General features: G+C 48.8%; 1 protein-coding gene across 6 annotated transcripts in view; it reads right to left on the bottom strand.

Moving 5' to 3' along the window:
- Positions 1-21,061, bottom strand: part of NDRG4 (NDRG family member 4) — a 78,900-nt gene that overhangs the window by 34,680 nt on the left and 23,159 nt on the right. For 3 of the 6 annotated variants that reach the window (XM_066583944.1, XM_066583942.1, XM_066583946.1), the window contains exon 2: positions 7,548-7,639. In XM_066583944.1, the coding sequence (XP_066440041.1) occupies positions 7,548-7,607 (60 nt within the window). In that variant the 5' untranslated portion in view covers positions 7,608-7,639. Of the gene's footprint in view, positions 1-7,547; positions 7,640-9,734; positions 9,870-21,061 lie in introns of those variants that run through there. The other 3 variants (XM_066583941.1, XM_066583943.1, XM_066583945.1) reach the window with 3 other exon arrangements.

The following is a 21,061-nucleotide window of genomic DNA, read 5'->3' as shown; positions in this document are numbered from 1 at the left end:
GAAGACAGCGGAGGGATCCTTGCTCTGCGGTTTAAGTCAAGAAAGCAGAGGGATCCATGCTCTGTGGGACAAGTGAAGAAATCAGAGGGATCCTTGCTTTTTGGAGTAAGTGAAGAAAGAAGAGGGATCCTTGCTTTTTGGAATAAGTGAAGAAAGAGGAGGGATCCTTGCTTTTTGGAGTAAGTGAAGAAAGCGGAGGGATCCTTGCTCTGCGGTTTAAGTCAAGAAAGCGGAGGGATCATTGCTCTGTGGGGTAAGTGAAGAAATCGGAGGGATCCTTGCTCTGCGGGACAAGTGAAGAAATCGGAGGGATCCTTGCTTTTTGGAGTAAGTGAAGAAAGAAGAGGGATCCTTGCTTTTTGGAATAAGTGAAGAAAGCGGAGGGATCCTTGCTTTTTGGAGTAGGTGAAGAAAGCGGAGGGATCCTTGCTCTGCGGTTTAAGTCAAGAAAGCGGAGGGATCCTTGCTCTGTGGGGTAAGTGAAGAAATCGGAGGGATCCTTGCTCTGCGGGACAAGTGAAGAAATCAGAGGGATCCTTGCTCTGCAGGGTAAGGGAAGAGAGTATAGGAATCTTTGCCCTGTGGACTAAGTGAGAGATATTTGGAGTAAGTGAAGAAATCGGAGGGATCCTTGCTTTTTGCAGTAAGTGAAGAAAGCGGAGGGATCCTTGCTCTGTGGGACAAGTGAAGAAATCAGAGGGATCCTTGCTTTTTGGAGTAAGTGAAGAAAGAAGAGGGATCCTTGCTTTTTGGAATAAGTGAAGAAAGAGGAGGGATCCTTGCTTTTTGGAGTAAGTGAAGAAAGCGGAGGGATCCTTGCTCTGCGGTTTAAGTCAAGAAAGCGGAGGGATCCTTGCTCTGTGGGGTAAGTGAAGAAATCGGAGGGATCCTTGCTCTGCGGGACAAGTGAAGAAATCGGAGGGATCCTTGCTTTTTGGAGTAAGTGAAGAAAGAAGAGGGATCCTTGCTTTTTGGAATAAGTGAAGAAAGCGGAGGGATCCTTGCTTTTTGGAGTAGGTGAAGAAAGCGGAGGGATCCTTGCTCTGCGGTTTAAGTCAAGAAAGCGGAGGGATCCTTGCTCTGTGGGGTAAGTGAAGAAATCGGAGGGATCCTTGCTCTGCGGGACAAGTGAAGAAATCAGAGGGATCCTTGCTCTGCAGGGTAAGGGAAGAGAGTATAGGAATCTTTGCCCTGTGGACTAAGTGAGAGATAGTTCTTCTAGATGTAAGTATGGAGAGTGGAGGAATCCTTTCACCGGCTGCAGATGAGGAGAAAGGAGGGATACTTTCTTTGAAGAAGTAGGTGACAAAAGTAAAGAGAACTAGGAGAGAAGAGTGAAGGGATCCTTGCTCCGGGGCTAAGTGAGCAGAGCGGACGGATCCCTGCTCTGGGGGCTAAGTGAGGAAAGTGAAGGGATCCTTGCTCTGGGGGCTAAGTGAGAAGGGCCGATGGATCCTTTCTATGGCAGCTTAGCAAGGAGAGCAGAGGGATCTTTCCTCTTCACTGCAGAAAAGGGATCCTTCCTCCGGATGCAGATGAGGAAAGCGAAGGGATCCTTGCTCTGCGGGCTAAGTGAGGAGTGTGAAGGGATCCTTGCTCTGGGGCTAAGTGAGGAGAGTGAAGGGATCCTTGCTCTGGGGGCTAAGTGAGGAGAGCGAAGGGATCCTTGCTCTGGGGGCTAAGTGAGGAGAGCGAAGGGATCCTTGCTCCTGGGGGCTAAGTGAGGAGAGTGAAGGGATCCTTGCTCTGGGGGATAAGTGAGGAGAGTGAAGGGATCCTTGCTCTGGGGGATAACTGAGGAGAGCGAAGGGATCCTTGCTCTGGGGGCTAAGTGAGGACAGCAGAGGGATCCTTGCTCTTGGTGCAGAGGAGGAGAGCAAGGGGATTAGAAAAAAAGCATGCTGATGAGAAGACTGGAGGGATCCTTCCTTTGCGTACAGCTGAAGAGAGAGGAGGGATTCTTCCCCGTTGATAGGTGAGGAAAACGGAGAGATCCTTTCTCTGGAGAAGTAAGTGACAAAAGTCGAGAAATCTTTATCGCTGTATATGAGAAGAGTGAAGCGATCCTTTCTTCAGGAATAAGTGAGGAAAGCGAAGGAATCCTTGCTCTTGGGGCAAAGTGAGGAGACTGGAGGGATCCTTTCTGCAGGAATAACTGAGGAGACTGGAGGGATCCTTTCTGCAGGAATAACTGAGGAGACTGGAGGGATCCTTTCTGCAGGAATAACTGAGGAGACTGGAGGGATCCTTTCTGCAGGAATAAGTGAGGAGACTGGAGGGATCCTTTCTGCAGGAATAAGTGAGGAGACTGGAGGGATCCTTTCTGCAGGAATAACTGAGGAGACTGGAGGGATCCTTTCTGCAGGAATAACTGAGGAGACTGGAGGGATCCTTTCTGCAGGAATAACTGAGGAGACTGGAGGGATCCTTTCTGCAGGAATAAGTGAGGAGACTGGAGGGATCCTTTCTGCAGGAATAACTGAGGAGACTGGAGGGATCCTTTCTGCAGGAATAAGTGAGGAGACTGGAGGGATCCTTTCTGCAGGAATAAGTGAGGAGACTGGAGGGATCCTTTCTGCAGAAATAAGTGAAGAGACTGGAGGGATCCTTTCTGCAGGAATAACTGAGGAGACTGGAGGGATCCTTTCTGCAGGAATAAGTGAGGAGACTGGAGGGATCCTTTCTGCAGGAATAAGTGAAGAGACTGGAGGGATCCTTTCTGCAGGAATAACTGAGGAGACTGGAGGGATCCTTTCTGCAGGAATAAGTGAGGAGACTGGAGGGATCCTTTCTGCAGATATAAGTGAGGAGACTGGAGGGATCCTTTCTGCAGGAATAAGTGAGGAGACTGGAGGGATCCTTTCTGCAGGAATAAGTGAAGAGACTGGAGGGATCCTTTCTGCAGGAATAAGTGAGGAGACTGGAGGGATCCTTTCTGCAGATATAAGTGAGGAGACTGGAGGGATCTTTTCTGCAGGAATAAGTGAGGAGACTGGAGGGATCCTTTCTGCAGGAATAAGTGAGGAGGCTGGAGGGATCCTTTCTGCAGGAATAACTGAGGAGACTGGAGGGATCCTTTCTGCAGGAATAAGTGAGGAGACTGGAGGGATCCTTTCTGCAGGAATAAGTGAGGAGACTGGAGGGATCCTTTCTGCAGGAATAACTGAGGAGACTGGAGGGATCCTTTCTGCAGGAATAAGTGAAGAGACTGGAGGGATCCTTTCTGCAGGAATAACTGAGGAGACTGGAGGGATCCTTTCTGCAGGAATAAGTGAGGAGACTGGAGGGATCCTTTCTGCAGGAATAAGTGAGGAGACTGGAGGGATCCTTTCTGCAGGAATAACTGAGGAGACTGGAGGGATCCTTTCTGCAGGAATAAGTGAAGAGACTGGAGGGATCCTTTCTGCAGGAATAAGTGAGGAGACTGGAGGGATCCTTTCTGCAGATATAAGTGAGGAGACTAGAGGGATCCTTTCTGCAGGAATAAGTGAGGAGACTGGAGGGATCCTTTCTGCAGGAATAAGTGAGGAGGCTGGAGGGATCCTTTCTGCAGGAATAACTGAGGAGACTGGAGGGATCCTTTCTGCAGGAATAACTGAGGAGACTGGAGGGATCCTTTCTGCAGGAATAAGTGAAGAGACTGGAGGGATCCTTTCTGCAGGAATAAGTGAGGAGACTGGAGGGATCCTTTCTGCAGATATAAGTGAGGAGACTGGAGGGATCCTTTCTGCAGGAATAAGTGAGGAGACTGGAGGGATCCTTTCTGCAGGAATAAGTGAGGAGGCTGGAGGGATCCTTTCTGCAGGAATAACTGAGGAGACTGGAGGGATCCTTTCTGCAGGAATAACTGAGGAGACTGGAGGGATCCTTTCTGCAGGAATAAGTGAGGATACTAGAGGGATCCTTTCTGCAGGAATAAGTGAGGAGACTGGAGGGATCCTTTCTGCAGGAATAACTGAGGAGACTGGAGGGATCCTTTCTGCAGGAATAACTGAGGAGACTGGAGGGATCCTTTTTGCAGGAATAAGTGAGGAGACTGGAGGGATCCTTTCTGCAGAAATAAGTGAAGAGACTGGAGGGATCCTTTCTGCAGGAATAACTGAGGAGACTGGAGGGATCCTTTCTGCAGGAATAAGTGAGGAGACTGGAGGGATCCTTTCTGCAGATATAAGTGAGGAGGCTGGAGGGATCCTTTCTGCAGGAATAAGTGAGGAGACTGAAGGGATCCTTTCTGCAGGAATAAGTGAGGAGAGCAGAGGGATCCTTTCTGCAGGAATAAGTGAGGAGACTGGAGGGATCCTTTCTGCAGGAATAAGTGAGGAGACTGGAGGGATCCTTTCTGCAGGAATAAGTGAGGAGACTGGAGGGATCCTTTCTGCAGGAATAACTGAGGAGACTGGAGGGATCCTTTCTGCAGGAATAAGTGAGGAGACTGGAGGGATCCTTTCTGCAGGAATAAGTGAGGAGACTGGAGGGATCCTTTCTGCAGAAATAAGTGAAGAGACTGGAGGGATCCTTTCTGCAGGAATAACTGAGGAGACTGGAGGGATCCTTTCTGCAGGAATAAGTGAGGATACTAGAGGGATCCTTTCTGCAGGAATAAGTGAGGAGACTGGAGGGATCCTTTCTGCAGGAATAACTGAGGAGACTGGAGGGATCCTTTCTGCAGGAATAAGTGAGGACACTGGAGGGATCCTTTCTGCAGGAATAACTGAGGAGACTGGAGGGATCCTTTCTGCAGGAATAAGTGAGGAGACTGGAGGGATCCTTTCTGCAGATATAAGTGAGGAGACTGGATGGATCCTTTCTGCAGGAATAAGTGAGGAGACTGGAGGGATCCTTTCTGCAGGAATAAGTGAAGAGACTGGAGGGATCCTTTCTGCAGGAATAAGTGAGGAGACTGGAGGGATCATTTCTGCAGGAATAAGTGAAGAGACTGGAGGGATCCTTTCTGCAGGAATACGTGAGGAGACTGGAGGGATCCTTTCTGCAGGAATAAGTGAGGAGACTGGAGGGATCCTTTCTGCAGGAATAAGTGAGGAGACTGGAGGGATCCTTTCTGCAGGAATAATTCTGGAGATGAGGGATCCTTTCTGCAGGAATAAGTGAGGAGACTGGAGGGATCCTTTCTGCAGAAATAAGTGAGGAGACTGGAGGGATCCTTTCTGCAGGAATAGGTGAGGAGACTGGAGGGATCCTTTCTGCAGGAATAAGTGAGGAGACTGGAGGGATCCTTTCTGCAGAAATTAGTGAGGAGACTGGAGGGATCCTTTCTGCAGGAATAAGTGAGGAGACTGGAGGGATCCTTTCTGCAGGAATAAGTCAGGAGACTGGAGGGATCCTTTCTGCAGGAATAAGTGAGGAGACTGGAGGGATCCTTTCTGCAGGAATAAGTGAGGAGACTGGAGGGATCCTTTCTGCAGGAATAAGTCAGGAGAGCAGAGGGATCCTTTCTGCAGGAATAAGTCAGGAGAGCGGAGGGATCCTTTCTGCAGGAATAAGTCAGGTGTCTGGAGGGATCCTTTCTGCAGGAATACGTGAGGAGACTGGAGGGATCCTTTCTGCAGGAATAAGTGAGGAGGCTGGAGGGATCCTTTCTACAGGAATAAGTGAGGAGGCAGGAAGGATCCTTTCTGCAGGAATAAGTGAGGAGGCAGGAAGGATCCTTTCTGCAGGAATAAGTGAGGAGGCTGGAGGGATCCTTTCTGCAGGAATACCTGAGGAGAGTGGAGGGATCCTTTCTGCAGGAATAAGTCAGGAGACTGGAGGGATCCTTTCTGCAGGAATAAGTGAGGAGACTGGAGGGATCCTTTCTGCAGGAATAGGTGAGGAGACTGGAGGGATCCTTTCTGCAGGAATACGTGAGGAGACTGGAGGGATCCTTTCTGCAGGAATAAGTCAGGAGACTGGAGGGATCCTTTCTGCAGGAATAAGTGAGGAGGCTGGAAGGATCCTTTCTGCAGATATAAGTCAGGAGACTGGAGGGATCCTTTCTGCAGGAATAAGTGAGGAGGCTGGAGGGATCCTTTCTGCAGATATAAGTGAGGAGACTGGAGGGATCCTTTCTGCAGGAATAAGTGAGGAGACTGAAGGGATCCTTTCTGCAAGAATAAGTGAGGAGGCTGGAGGGATCCTTTCTGCAGGAATACATGAGGAGACTGGAGGGATCCTTTCTGCAGGAATACGTGAGGAGACTGGAGGGATCCTTTCTGCAGGAATAAGTCAGGAGACTGGAGGGATCCTTTCTGCAGGAATAAGTGAGGAGGCTGGAAGGATCCTTTCTGCAGATATAAGTCAGGAGACTGGAGGGATCCTTTCTGCAGGAATAAGTGAGGAGGCTGGAGGGATCCTTTCTGCAGATATAAGTGAGGAGAGTGGAGGGATCCTTTCTGCAGGAATAAGTCAGGAGACTGGAGGGATCCTTTCTACAGTAATAAGTGAGGAGACTGGAGGGATCCTTTCTGCAGAAATAAGTGAGGAGACTGGAGGGATCCTTTCTGCAGGAATAAGTAAGGAGACTGGAGGGATCCTTTCTGCAGGAATACGTGAGGAGAGTGGAGGGATCCTTTCTGCAGAAATAAGTGAGGAGAGTGGAGGGATCCTTTCTGCAGGAATAAGTGAGGAGACTGGAGGAATCCTTTCTGCAGGAATAAGTGAGGAGACTGGAGGGATCCTTTCTGCAGGAATAAGTGAGGAGGCTGGAAGGATCCTTTCTGCAAATATAAGTGAGGAGACTGGAGGGATCCTTTCTGCAGGAATACGTGAGGAGGCTGGAGGGATCCTTTCTGCAGGAATAAGTGAGGAGGCTGGAGGGATCCTTTCTGCAGGAATACGTGAGGAGACTGGAGGGATCCTTTCTGCAGATATAAGTGAGGAGACTGGAGGGATCCTTTCTACAGGAATAAGTGAGGAGGCTGGAAGGATCCTTTCTGCAGGAATAAGTGAGGAGACTGGAGGGATCCTTTCTGCAGGAATAAGTAAGGAGACTGGAGGGATCCTTTCTGCAGGAATAAGTGAGGAGACTGAAGGGATCCTTTCTGCAGGAATAACTGAGGAGGCTGGAAGGATCCTTTCTGCAGAAATAAGTGAGGAGACTGGAGGGATCCTTTCTGCAGGAATACGTGAGGAGGCTGGAGGGATCCTTTCTGCAGGAATACGTGAGGAGAGCTGATGGATGCTTTGTCTTAACTGCAAATGAGAATTGTGGAGGGATCCTATTTGTAGGGGTAAGTGAGGAGAGTGGGGGATTCTGCCTCTGGAGGAGAATCAGTTGAAGGGATCCTTCCTCTGGGTGCAGGGGAGGAGAGTGGAGGGATTCTGCTTCCAGTGTTAGGTGAGAAGAGTGGAGCGTTCCTTCTTTCGGTGGGTAGGTGCGGAGATTGGCGGTATCCTTCCTCTGGGGGTAGATAATGAGGCTGGATAGAGGTTTCCTCTGGGTGCAGCTGAGGAGAGAGGAGGGATCCTTCCTCTGCTGTGTAGGCGAGGAGAACGGAGGGATAGTGGGGTGATCCTTCTGCTGGATGTAGGTGATCACAGACTGCACTCACCATCTCTGTGTCTTGCCCTCTCAGTAGAGGCTTCTCTTCAGGAAAGCGGAGCTCACTCATCCCAGAAAGGCTTAATTCTGGCAGCAGCAAACCTAGAAATAATCAGGACACTGTATTACTGACCTGTGGATAAGCAAGTGATTGAGAATCCACCAGATCCCTTAAATCTCCATCACTAATCTTCAAGTACTATATTACTGACCCATGGAGAATCCACTAGATCTCGCAGATCCCCATCACTAATTTTCAGGTACTATATAACTGACCCAAGGGATATGATGGATAATCCACTGGATCACTCAGATCTCCATTACTAATCTCCACGTACTATATTACTGACCCATGGAGAATCTACAAGATCACTCAGAGGTCTATCACTAATCTTCAGGGTTTGTTTTTTAATCAAATAGTTTTTATTAACATCCATAGAAGAACTCCCTCCATCACAAAGCAGGAGCGGTACGTGAGGGGCGGATACGGTATATGTGGCTGCTGATACACACATTAGCGTTCACCGTCTGCGCGGAGAAGCAAGCATGGTGGCTTACCAAGGACGGAGCTGCTGCAAGGCTCTTTTGTCCCCCTCGCCAAGACCCCCAGCCCTCTATTATTTCTTAGGGAAAACAGAGATTTGGGCACGTGGGGCAGCGGTAGTGCATTACAGTCAGGGGCAGAAGGTGGGAGGCAGATGCTGTGGGCACATGCGGGGGCACAGCAGTGACCCGAGTCCCTTACATAACAGCACTGTGGAGTGCTGGCACATTATCCTCCTTGGCGCTGTGTCGCTCCCATCTGTTTGCACCCTCACATTCCCCGGCGCTCGCCGTCATCGTGTTGGCACATTCTATTTTGAATACTTCTGCGGCGTGTTCAGTCACATGTATTTATATTAGTCGGCTGCCATGTCGGAGCTGCGGGCTGCACAGACTGAGAAGAGGAGTCGCTCTATACCGCAAGGTCCAGGGCCCCGCTCTTCTCTGCACCCCGAACATGAAGACCCCTGCTTAGATGCCAACAGCGGGGAGGGCACAATACTGCACAGCCCCGTGTTATTACTGACCACTGTGAGATATGGAGGAAGCCGTGCCCACCAGATACGTGGCAGGGGTACAGTATGTCAAGATGAAGTACAAATACCAGGGATGCCATTCCCTTTATTGATGGGGGCCGGGCACGGATGTAGAGAGCGGCACTCCTGATGGAAGTCATGATGGCAACATCCTGCCACCTTATAAAGGAAGGTCCCAACTCTAAGACAAGTAGTCAGAGTTGCCACAGGGCAACCAAACGCCTACTGAATACGACCCCCCCCCCCTCCCGGAGTAAAACCTAACCTGTATTACATAGGGGACATAAAACACCCATGAGGATATTCCAAGCCTCTCGCAGCTCCTATAACGTATTCATAGATCATAGTGGTATGGAAACTGGTAGGTCACCAAGCGGACTCCTATCAGGTCTATATCAACCCCCACATATCTATACAGAGCTTCAAGAAAGTCTGGAGCGAAAATGTGACCACTCGCCCATACAGCAAGCAGAGATCTTAATACCAGAAGTATATTAGGAAGTAGTGCAACTTTTTATTATACAGAGAATAAAGTTTAGTTCCTGAAGCCGATGTCCCATGAGAGTGCCTGCAACCTGGGGCCAATGCCCCACCACCCGCTGATTACAGGATGGAGCTGCTCCTATGGGCTCTGCCAAGTCACCACCCAGCATCAAATATCAGCACTGTAACTGCCCATCCACAGCCAATCCAGGCAGGCTGCACAATGCCAGGTGTCGGCTGAAGTAAGATAAAGCCAGCACCCGGGGGAAATCCCAGGAATGATAGCAGCCCGGTCCTCCGTTCTGACCTCGCCAGTGCCATCTGAGGAACTGCCCCTCTCTCACTGCTGGCACGCTATGTGGATGCCCTGTTGACAGGTCAGCAGAGGATGCCAATCCTCAGGGAGTCTGGTATAGCAGCTCAGGGTTCACATACGTTTGGTAATGAGAAGTCTCTAAAGGAGTTGGCACAGTCACTGCTGGGCTGCCAAGGGGGCAGCGGGCGACTGGCTGCTGACTCATTCTCCATGTCACAGCGAGAAGTACGAGATCCGCAGATCCTAGATCAGGATGTGAGAAGCTACTGATGCCAGGCTCAGGGTGACTGCAGCATCCTCACCCTCCCAGATAACTTACCCCATGCAGAGTCCAGCACACTGCAGCCGCGCGCCTCCTGCCCCTCCCCGAGCACTCACCTCTCTCCTCCCCGTGCCACAGAGATATCAGGGAGGAAAACATCTCCAGCATCCGCATGCAGAACCCTCACTCCACCTCCCGACCACAGACCAACTCCCAGAGAGATCCTGCCAGGACTCCTCCTAGCCGGCACATCCCACGTCCAGCCCACCACGTACTACTACCCCCAATATCTCCAATAACCCCAACACATCACCTACCGCTCCATCACATACTACTACCCCCAATATCCCCAATAACCCTAACACATCACCTACCGCTCCCTCACATACTACTACCCCCAATATCCCCAATAACCCCAACACATCACCTACCGCTCCATCACATACTACTACCCCCAATATCTCCAATAACCCCAACACATCACCTACCGCTCCCTCACATACTACTACCCCCAATATCTCCAATAACCCTAACACATCACCTACCGCTCCCTCACATACTACTACCCCCAATATCCCCAATAACCCCAACGTATCACCTACCGCTCCATCACATACTACTACCCCCAATATCTCCAATAACCCCAACACATCACCTACCGCTCCCACACATACTACTACCCCCAATATCCCCAATAACCCTAACACATCACCTACCGCTCCCTCACATACTACTACCCCCAATATCCCCAATAACCCCAACGTATCACCTACCGCTCCATCACATACTACTACCCCCAATATCCCCAATAACCCTAACACATCACCTACCGCTCCCTCACATACTACTACCCCCAATATCCCCAATAACCCTAACACATCACCTACCGCTCCCTCACATACTACTACCCCCAATATCCCCAATAACCCCAACACATCACCTACCGCTCCATCACATACTACTACCCCCAATATCTCCAATAACCCTAACACATCACCTACCGCTCCATCACATACTACTACCCCCAATATCTCCAATAACCCCAACACATCACCTACTGCTCCATCACATACTACTACCCCCAATATCCCCAATAACCCTAACACATCACCTACCGCTCCCTCACATACTACTACCCCCAATATCCCCAATAACCCTAACACATCACCTACCGCTCCATCACATACTACTACCCCCAATATCTCCAATAACCCCAACACATCACCTACCGCTCCATCACATACTACTATCCCCAATATCCCCACTAACCCCAACACATCACCTACCGCTCCCTCACATACTACTACCCCCAATATCTCCAATAACCCTAACACATCACCTACCGCTCCATCACATACTACTACCCCCAATATCCCCAATAACCCAACACATCACCTACCGCTCCATCACATACTACTACCCCCAATATCCCCAATAACCCCAACACATCACCTACCGCTCCATCATATACTACTACCCCCAATATCTCCAATAACCCCAACACATCACCTACCTCACCATCACATACTACTACCCCCAAAATCCCCACTAACCCCAACACATCACCTACCGCTCCCTCACATACTACTACCCCCAATATCTCCAATAACCCAAACACATCACCTACCGCTCCATCACATACTACTACCCCCAATATCCCCAATAACCCAACACATCACCTACCGCTCCATCACATACTACTACAGCCAATATCCCCACCAACCCCAACACATCACCTACCGCTCCATCACATACTACTACCCCCAATATCCCCACTAACCCCAACACATCACCTACCGCTCCATCACATACTACTACCCCCAATATCCCCAATAACCCCAACACATCACCTACCGCTCCATCACATACTACTACCCCCAATATCCCCAATAACACTAACACATCACCTACCGCTCCATCACATACTACTACCCCCAATATCCCCAATAACACTAACACATCACCTACCGCTCCATCACATACTACTACCCCCAATATCTACAATAACCCCAACACATCACCTACCGCTCCATCACATACTACTACCCCCAATATCCCCACTAACCCCAACACATCACCTACCGCTCCATCACATACTACTACCCCCAATATCTCCAATAACCCTAACACATCACCTACCGCTCCCTCACATACTACTACCCCCAATATCCCCACTAACCCTAACACATCACCTACCGCTCCATCACATACTACTACCCCCAATATCTCCAATAACCCCAACACATCACCTACTGCTCCATCACATACTACTACCCCCAATATCCCCACTAACCCCAACACATCACCTACAGCTCCATCCCATACTACTACCCCCAATATCTCCAATAACCCCAACACATCACCTACCGCTCCATCACATACTACTACCCCCAATATCCCCAATAACCCCAACACATCACCTACCGCTCCATCACATACTACTACCCCCAATATCTACAATAACCCTAACACATCACCTACCGCTCCATCACATACTACTACCCCCAATATCCCCACTAACCCCAACACATCACCTACCGCTCCATCATATACTACTACCCCCAATATCCCCAATAACCCCAACACATCACCTACCGCTCCATCACATACTACTACCCCAATATCTCCAATAACCCCAACACATCACCTACCGCTCCATCACATACTACTACCCCCAATATCTCCAATAACCCTAACACATCACCTACCGCTCCATCACATACTACTACCCCCAATATCCCCAATAACCCCAACACATCACCTACCGCTCCATCACATACTACTACCCCCAATATCTCCAATAACCCCAACACATCACCTACCGCTCCATCACATACTACTACCCCCAATATCTACAATAACCCCAACACATCACCTACCGCTCCATCACATACTACTACCCCCAATATCTCCAATAACCCCAACACATCACGTACTGCTCCATCACATACTACTACCCCCAATATCTACAATAACCCCAACACATCACCTACCGCTCCATCACATACTACTACCCCCAATATCCCCAATAACACTAACACATCACCTATCGCTCCATCAATACTACTACCCCCAATATCTCCAATAACCCCAACACATCACCTACCTCTCCATGAAATACTACTACCCCCAATATCCCCACTAACCCCAACACATCACCTACCGCTCCATCACATACTACTACCCCCAATATCCCCACTAACCCCAACACATGACCTACCGCTCCATCACATACTACTACCCCCAATATCCCCACTAACCCTAACACATCACCTACCGCTCCATCATATACTACTACCCCCAATATCCCCACTAACCCTAACACATCACCTACCTCTCCATCACATACTACTACCCCCAATATCCCCACCAACCCTAACACATCACCTACCTCTCCATCACATACTACTACCCCCAATATCCCCAATAACCCCAACACATCACCTACCGCTCCATCACATACTACTACTCCCAATATCTCGAATAACCCCAACACATCACCTACCGCTCCATCACATACTACTACCCCCAATATCCCCAATAACCCCAACAAATCACATACCGCTCCATCACATACTACTACCCCCAATATCCCCAATAACACTAACACATCACCTACCTCACCATCACATACTACTACCCCCAATATCCCCAATAACCCCAACACATCACCTACCGCTCCATCACATACTACTACCCCCAATATCTACAATAACCCCAACACATCACCTACCGCTCCATCAATACTACTACCCCCAATATCCCCAATAACCCCAACACATCACCTACCGCTCCATCACATACTACTACCCCCAATATCCCCAATAACACTAACACATCACCTACCGCTCCATCACATACTACTACCCCCAATATCCCCAATAACCCCAACACATCACCTACCTGTCCATCACATACTACAACCCCCAATATCAACGATAACCCCAACACATCACCTACCGCTCCATCAATACTACTACCCCCAATATCAACGATAACCCCAACACATCACCTACCGCTCCATCACATACTACTACCCCCAATATCTCCAATAACCCCAACACATCGCCTACCGCTCCATCACATACTACTACCCCCAATATCCCCAATAACCCTAACAAATCACCTACCGCTCCATCACATACTACTACCCCCAATATCCCCAATAACCCTAACAAATCACCTACCGCTCCATCACATACTACTACCCCCAATATCCCCAATAACCCCAACACATCACCTACCGCTCCATCACATACTACTACCCCCAATATCCCCACTAACCCCAACACATCACCTACAGCTCCATCCCATACTACTACCCCCAATATCCCCACTAACCCCAACACATCACCTACCGCTCCATCACATACTACTACCCCCAATATCTCCAATAACCCCAACACATCACCTACCGCTCCATCACATACTACTACCCCCAATATCCCCAATAACCCCAACAAATCACCTACCGCTCCATCACATACTACTACCCCCAATATCTCCAATAACTCCAACAAATCACCTACCGCTCCATCACATACTACTACCCCCAATATCTCCAATAACCCTAACACATCACCTACCGCTCCCTCACATACTACTACCCCCAATATCCCCACTAACCCTAACACATCACCTACCGCTCCATCACATACTACTACCCCCAATATCTCCAATAACCCCAACACATCACCTACCGCTCCATCACATACTACTACCCCCAATATCTCCAATAACCCCAACACATCACCTACTGCTCCATCACATACTACTACCCCCAATATCCCCACTAACCCCAACACATCACCTACAGCTCCATCCCATACTACTACCCCCAATATCTCCAATAACCCCAACACATCACCTACCGCTCCATCACATACTACTACCCCCAATATCCCCAATAACCCCAACACATCACCTACCGCTCCATCATATACTACTACCCCCAATATCCCCAATAACCCTAACACATCACCTACCGCTCCATCACATACTACTACCCCCAATATCTCCAATAACCCCAACACATCACCTACCGCTCCATCACATACTACTACCCCCAATATCTCCAATAACCCCAACACATCACCTACCGCTCCATCACATACTACTACCCCCAATATCTCCAATAACCCCAACACATCACCTACAGCTCCATCACATACTACTACCCCCAATATCTCCAATAACCCCAACACATCACCTACCGCTCCATCACATACTACTACCCCCAATATCCCCACTAACCCCAACACATCACCTACCGCTCCATCACATACTACTACCCCAATATCTCCAATAACCCCAACAAATCACCTACAGCTCCATCACATACTACTACCCCCAATATCTCCAATAACCCTAACATATCACCTACCGCTCCATCACATACTACTACCCCCAATATCTCCAATAACCCTAACACATCACCTACCGCTCCATCACATACTACTACCCCCAATATCCCCAATAACCCCAACACATCACCTACCTGTCCATCACATACTACTACCCCCAATATCAACGATAACCCCAACACATCACCTACCGCTCCATCAATACTACTACCCCCAATATCAACGATAACCCCAACACATCACCTACCGCTCCATCACATACTACTACCCCCAATATCTACAATAACCCCAACACATCACCTACCGCTCCATCACATACTACTACCCCCAATATCCCCAATAACCCTAACAAATCACCTACCGCTCCATCACATACTACTACCCCCAATATCCCCAATAACCCCAACACATCACCTACCGCTCCATCACATACTACTACCCCCAATATCCCCACTAACCCCAACACATCACCTACAGCTCCATCCCATACTACTACCCCCAATATCCCCACTAACCCCAACACATCACCTACCGCTCCATCACATACTACTACCCCCAATATCTCCAATAACCCTAACACATCACCTACCGCTCCATCACATACTACTACCCCCAATATCCCCAATAACCCCAACACATCACCTACCGCTCCATCACATACTACTACCCCCAATATCTCCAATAACCCCAACACATCACCTACCGCTCCATCACATACTACTACCCCCAATATCTCCAATAACCCCAACACATCACCTACCGCTCCATCAATACTACTACCCCCAATATCTACAATAACCCTAACACATCACCTACCGCTCCATCACATACTACTACCCCCAATATCCCCAATAACCCCAACACATCACCTACCGCTCCATCACATACTACTACCCCCAATATCTCCAATAACCCCAACACATCACCTACTGCTCCATCACATACTACTACCCCCAATAACCCCAACACATCACCTACCGCTCCATCACATACTACTACCCCCAATAACCCCAATAACCCCAACACATCACCTACCGCTCCATCACATACTACTACCCCCAATATCTCCAATAACCCCAACACATCACCTACCGCTCCCTCACATACTACTACCCCCAATATCTACAATAACCCCAACACATCACCTACCGCTCCATCACATACTACTACCCCCAATATCCCCACTAACCCCAACACATCACCTACAGCTCCATCACATACTACTACCCCCAATAACCCCAACACATCACCTACTGCTCCATCATATACTACTACCCCCAATAACCCTAACACATCACCTACCGCTCCATCACATACTACTACCCCCAATATCCCCAATAACCCTAACACATCACCTACCGCTCCATCACATACTACTACCCCCAATATCCCCAATAACCCTAACACATCACCTACCGCTCCATCACATACTACTACCCCCAATATCCCCACCAACCCTAACACATCACCTACCGCTCCATCATATACTACTACCCCCAATATCCCCACTAACCCTAACACATCACCTACCGCTCCATCACATACTACTACCCCCAATATCTCCAATAACCCTAACACATCACCTACCGCTCCATCACATACTACTACCCCCAATATCTCCAATAACCCCAACACATCACCTACCGCTCCATCACATACTACTACCCCCAATATCTCCAATAACCCTAACACATCACCTACCGCTCCATCACATACTACTACCCCCAATATCCCCAATAACCCTAACACATCACCTACCGCTCCATCACATACTACTACCCCCAATATCTCCAATAACCCCAACACATCACCTACCGCTCCCTCACATACTACTACCCCCAATATCTCCAATAACCCCAACACATCACCTACCGCTCCATCACATACTACTACCCCCAATATCTCCAATAACCCCAACAAATCACCTACCGCTCCATCACATACTACTACCCCCAATATCCCCAATAACCCTAACACATCACCTACCGCTCCATCACATACTACTACCCCCAATATCCCCAATAACCCTAACACATCACCTACCGCTCCATCACATACTACTACCCCCAATATCTCCAATAACCCCAACACATCACCTACCGCTCCCTCACATACTACTACCCCCAATACCCCCAATAACCCCAACACATCACCTACCGCTCCATCACATACTACTACCCCCAATATCCCCAATAACCCCAACACATCACCTACCGCTCCATCACATACTACTACCCCCAATATCTCCAATAACCCCAACACATCACCTACCGCTCCCTCACATACTACTACCCCCAATATCCCCACTAACCCCAACACATCACCTACCGCTCCATCACATACTACTACCCCCAATATCTACGATAACCCCAACACATCACCTACCGCTCCATCACATACTACTACCCCCAATATCCCCAATAACCCCAACACATCACCTACCGCTCCATCACATACTACTACCCCCAATATCCCCAATAACCCTAACACATCACCTACCGCTCCATCACATACTACTACCCCCAATATCTCCAATAACCCCAACACATCACCTACCGCTCCCTCACATACTACTACCCCCAATATCTGCAATAACCCTAACACATCACCTACCGCTCCATCACATACTACTACCCCCAATATCTGCAATAACCCCAACACATCACCTACCGCTTCATCACATACTACTACCCCCAATATCTCCAATAACCCTAACACATCACCTACCGCTCCATCACATACTACTACCCCCAATATCTCCAATAACCCCAACACATCACCTACCGCTCCATCACATACTACTACCCCCAATATCCCCAATAACCCTAACACATCACCTACCGCTCCATCACATACTACTACCCCCAATATCTCCAATAACCCTAACACATCACCTACCGCTCCATCACATACTACTACCCCCAATATCTGCAATAACCCCAACACATCACCTACCTCACCATCACATACTACTACCCCCAATATCTGCAATAACCCCAACACATCACCTACCTCACCATCACATACTACTACCCCCAATATCTGCAATAACCCTAACACATCACCTACCGCTCCATCACATACTACTACCCCCAATATCTCCAATAACCCCAACACATCACCTACCGCTCTATCACATACTACTACCCCCAATACCCCCAATAACCCCAACACATCACCTACCGCTCCATCACCTACTACTACCCCCAATATCTCCAATAACCCCAACACATCACCTACCGCTCCATCAATACTACTACCCCCAATATCCCCAATAACCCTAACACATCACCTACCGCTCCCTCACATACTACTACCCCCAATATCTCCAATAACCCTAACACATCACCTACCGCTCCATCACATACTACTACCCCCAATATCCCCAATAACCCTAACACATCACCTACCGCTCCATCACATACTACTACCCCCAATATCTCCAATAACCCTAACACATCACCTACCGCTCCCTCACATACTACTACCCCCAATATCCCCACTAACCCCAACACATCACCTACCGCTCCATCACATACTACTACCCCCAATATCTCCAATAACCCCAACACATCACCTACCGCTCCATCACATACTACTACCCCCAATATCCCCAATAACCCTAACACATCACCTACCGCTCCATCACATACTACTACCCCCAATATTCCCAATAACCCCAACACATCACCTACCTCACCATCACATACTACTACCCCCAATATTCCCAATAACCCCAACACATCACCTACCGCTCCATCACATACTACTACCCCCAATATCCCCAATAACCCCAACACATCACCTACCGCTCCATCACATACTACTACCCCCAATATCTCCAATAACCCTAACACATCACCTACCGCTCCATCACATACTACTACCCCCAATATCCCCAATAACCCCAACACATCACCTACCGCTCCATCACATACTACTATCCCCAATATCCCCAATAACACTAACACATCACCTACCGCTCCATCACATACTACTACCCCCAATATCTCCAATAACCCTAACACATCACCTACCGCTCCATCACATACTACTACCCCCAATATCCCCAATAACCCCAACACATCACCTACCGCTCCATCACATACTACTACCCCCAATATCTCCAATAACCCTAACAAATCACCAACCGCTCCATCACATACTACTACCCCCAATATCTCCAATAACCCCAACACATCACCTACCGCTCCCTCACATACTACTACCCCCAATACCCCCAATAACCCCAACACATCACCTACCGCTCCATCACATACTACTACCCCCAATATCTCCAATAACCCCAACACATCACCTACCGCTCCATCACATACTACTACCCCCAATACCCCCAATAACCCCAACACATCACCTACAGCTCCATCACATACTACTACCCCCAATATCCCCAATAACCCCAACACATCACCTACCGCTCCATCACATACTACTACCCCCAATATCCCCAATAACCCCAACACATCACCTACCGCTCCATCACCTACTACTACCCCCAATATCTCCAATAACCCTAACACATCACCTACCGCTCCATCACATACTCCTACCCCCAATATCTCCAATAACCCCAACACATCACCTACCGCTCCATCACATACTACTACCCCCAATATCTCCAATAACCCCAACACATCACCTACCGCTCCATCACATACTACTACCCCCAATATCCCCACTAACCCTAACACATCACCTACCGCTCCATCACATACTACTACCCCCAATATCCCCACCAACCCTAACACATCACCTACCTCTCCATCACATACTACTACCCCCAATATCCCCACTAACCCCAACACATCACCTACCGCTCCATCATATACTACTACCCCCAATATCCCCAATAACACTAACACATCAAATACCGCTCCATCAATACTACTACCCCCAATATCCCCAATAACACTAACACATCACCTACCGCTCCATCAATACTACTACCCCCAATATCTCCAATAACCCCAACACATCACCTACCGCTCCATCACATACTACTACCCCCAATATCCACAATAACCCCAACACATCACCTACCGCTCCATCACATACTACTACCCCCAATATCCCCAATAACCCCAACACATCACCTACCGCTCCATCATATACTACTACCCCCAATATCCCCAATAACACTAACACATCACCTACCGCTCCATCAATACTACTACCCCCAATATCCCCAATAACACTAACACATCACCTACCGCTCCATCAATACTACTACCCCCAATATCTCCAATAACCCCAACACATCACCTACCGCTCCATCACATACTACTACCCCCAATATCCACAATAACCCCAACACATCACCTACCGCTCCATCACATACTACTACCCCCAATATCCCCAATAACCCCAACACATCACCTACCGCTCCATCACATACTACTACCCCCAATATCCCCAATAACCCCAACACATCACCTACCGCTCCATCACATACTACTACCCCCAATATCCCCAATAACCCCAACACATCACCTACCGCTCCATCACATACTACTACCCCCAATATCTCCAATAACCCCAACACATCACCTACCGCTCCATCACATACTACTACCCCCAATATCTCCAATAACCCCAACACATCACCTACCTCACCATCACATACTACTACCCCCAATAACCCTAACACATCACCTACCTCTCCATGAAATACTACTACCCCCAATATCCCCACTAACCCCAACACATCACCTACCGCTCCATCACATACTACTACCCGCAATATCCCCACTAACCCCAACACATCACCTACCGCTCCATCACATACTACTACCCCCAATATCCCCACTAACCCTAACACATCACCTACCGCTCCATCATATACTACTACCCCCAATATCCCCACCAACCCTAACACATCACCTACCTCTCCATCACATACTACTACCCCCAATATCCCCACTAACCCCAACACATCACCTACCGCTCCATCACATACTACTACTCCCAATATCTCCAATAACCCCAACACATCACCTACCA

The sequence above is a fragment of the Eleutherodactylus coqui genome, chromosome 11 (assembly GCF_035609145.1).
Source record: "Eleutherodactylus coqui strain aEleCoq1 chromosome 11, aEleCoq1.hap1, whole genome shotgun sequence".
Lineage (NCBI taxonomy): Eukaryota > Metazoa > Chordata > Amphibia > Anura > Eleutherodactylidae > Eleutherodactylus > Eleutherodactylus coqui.
This window is presented reverse-complemented; position numbering and strand designations above follow the sequence as displayed.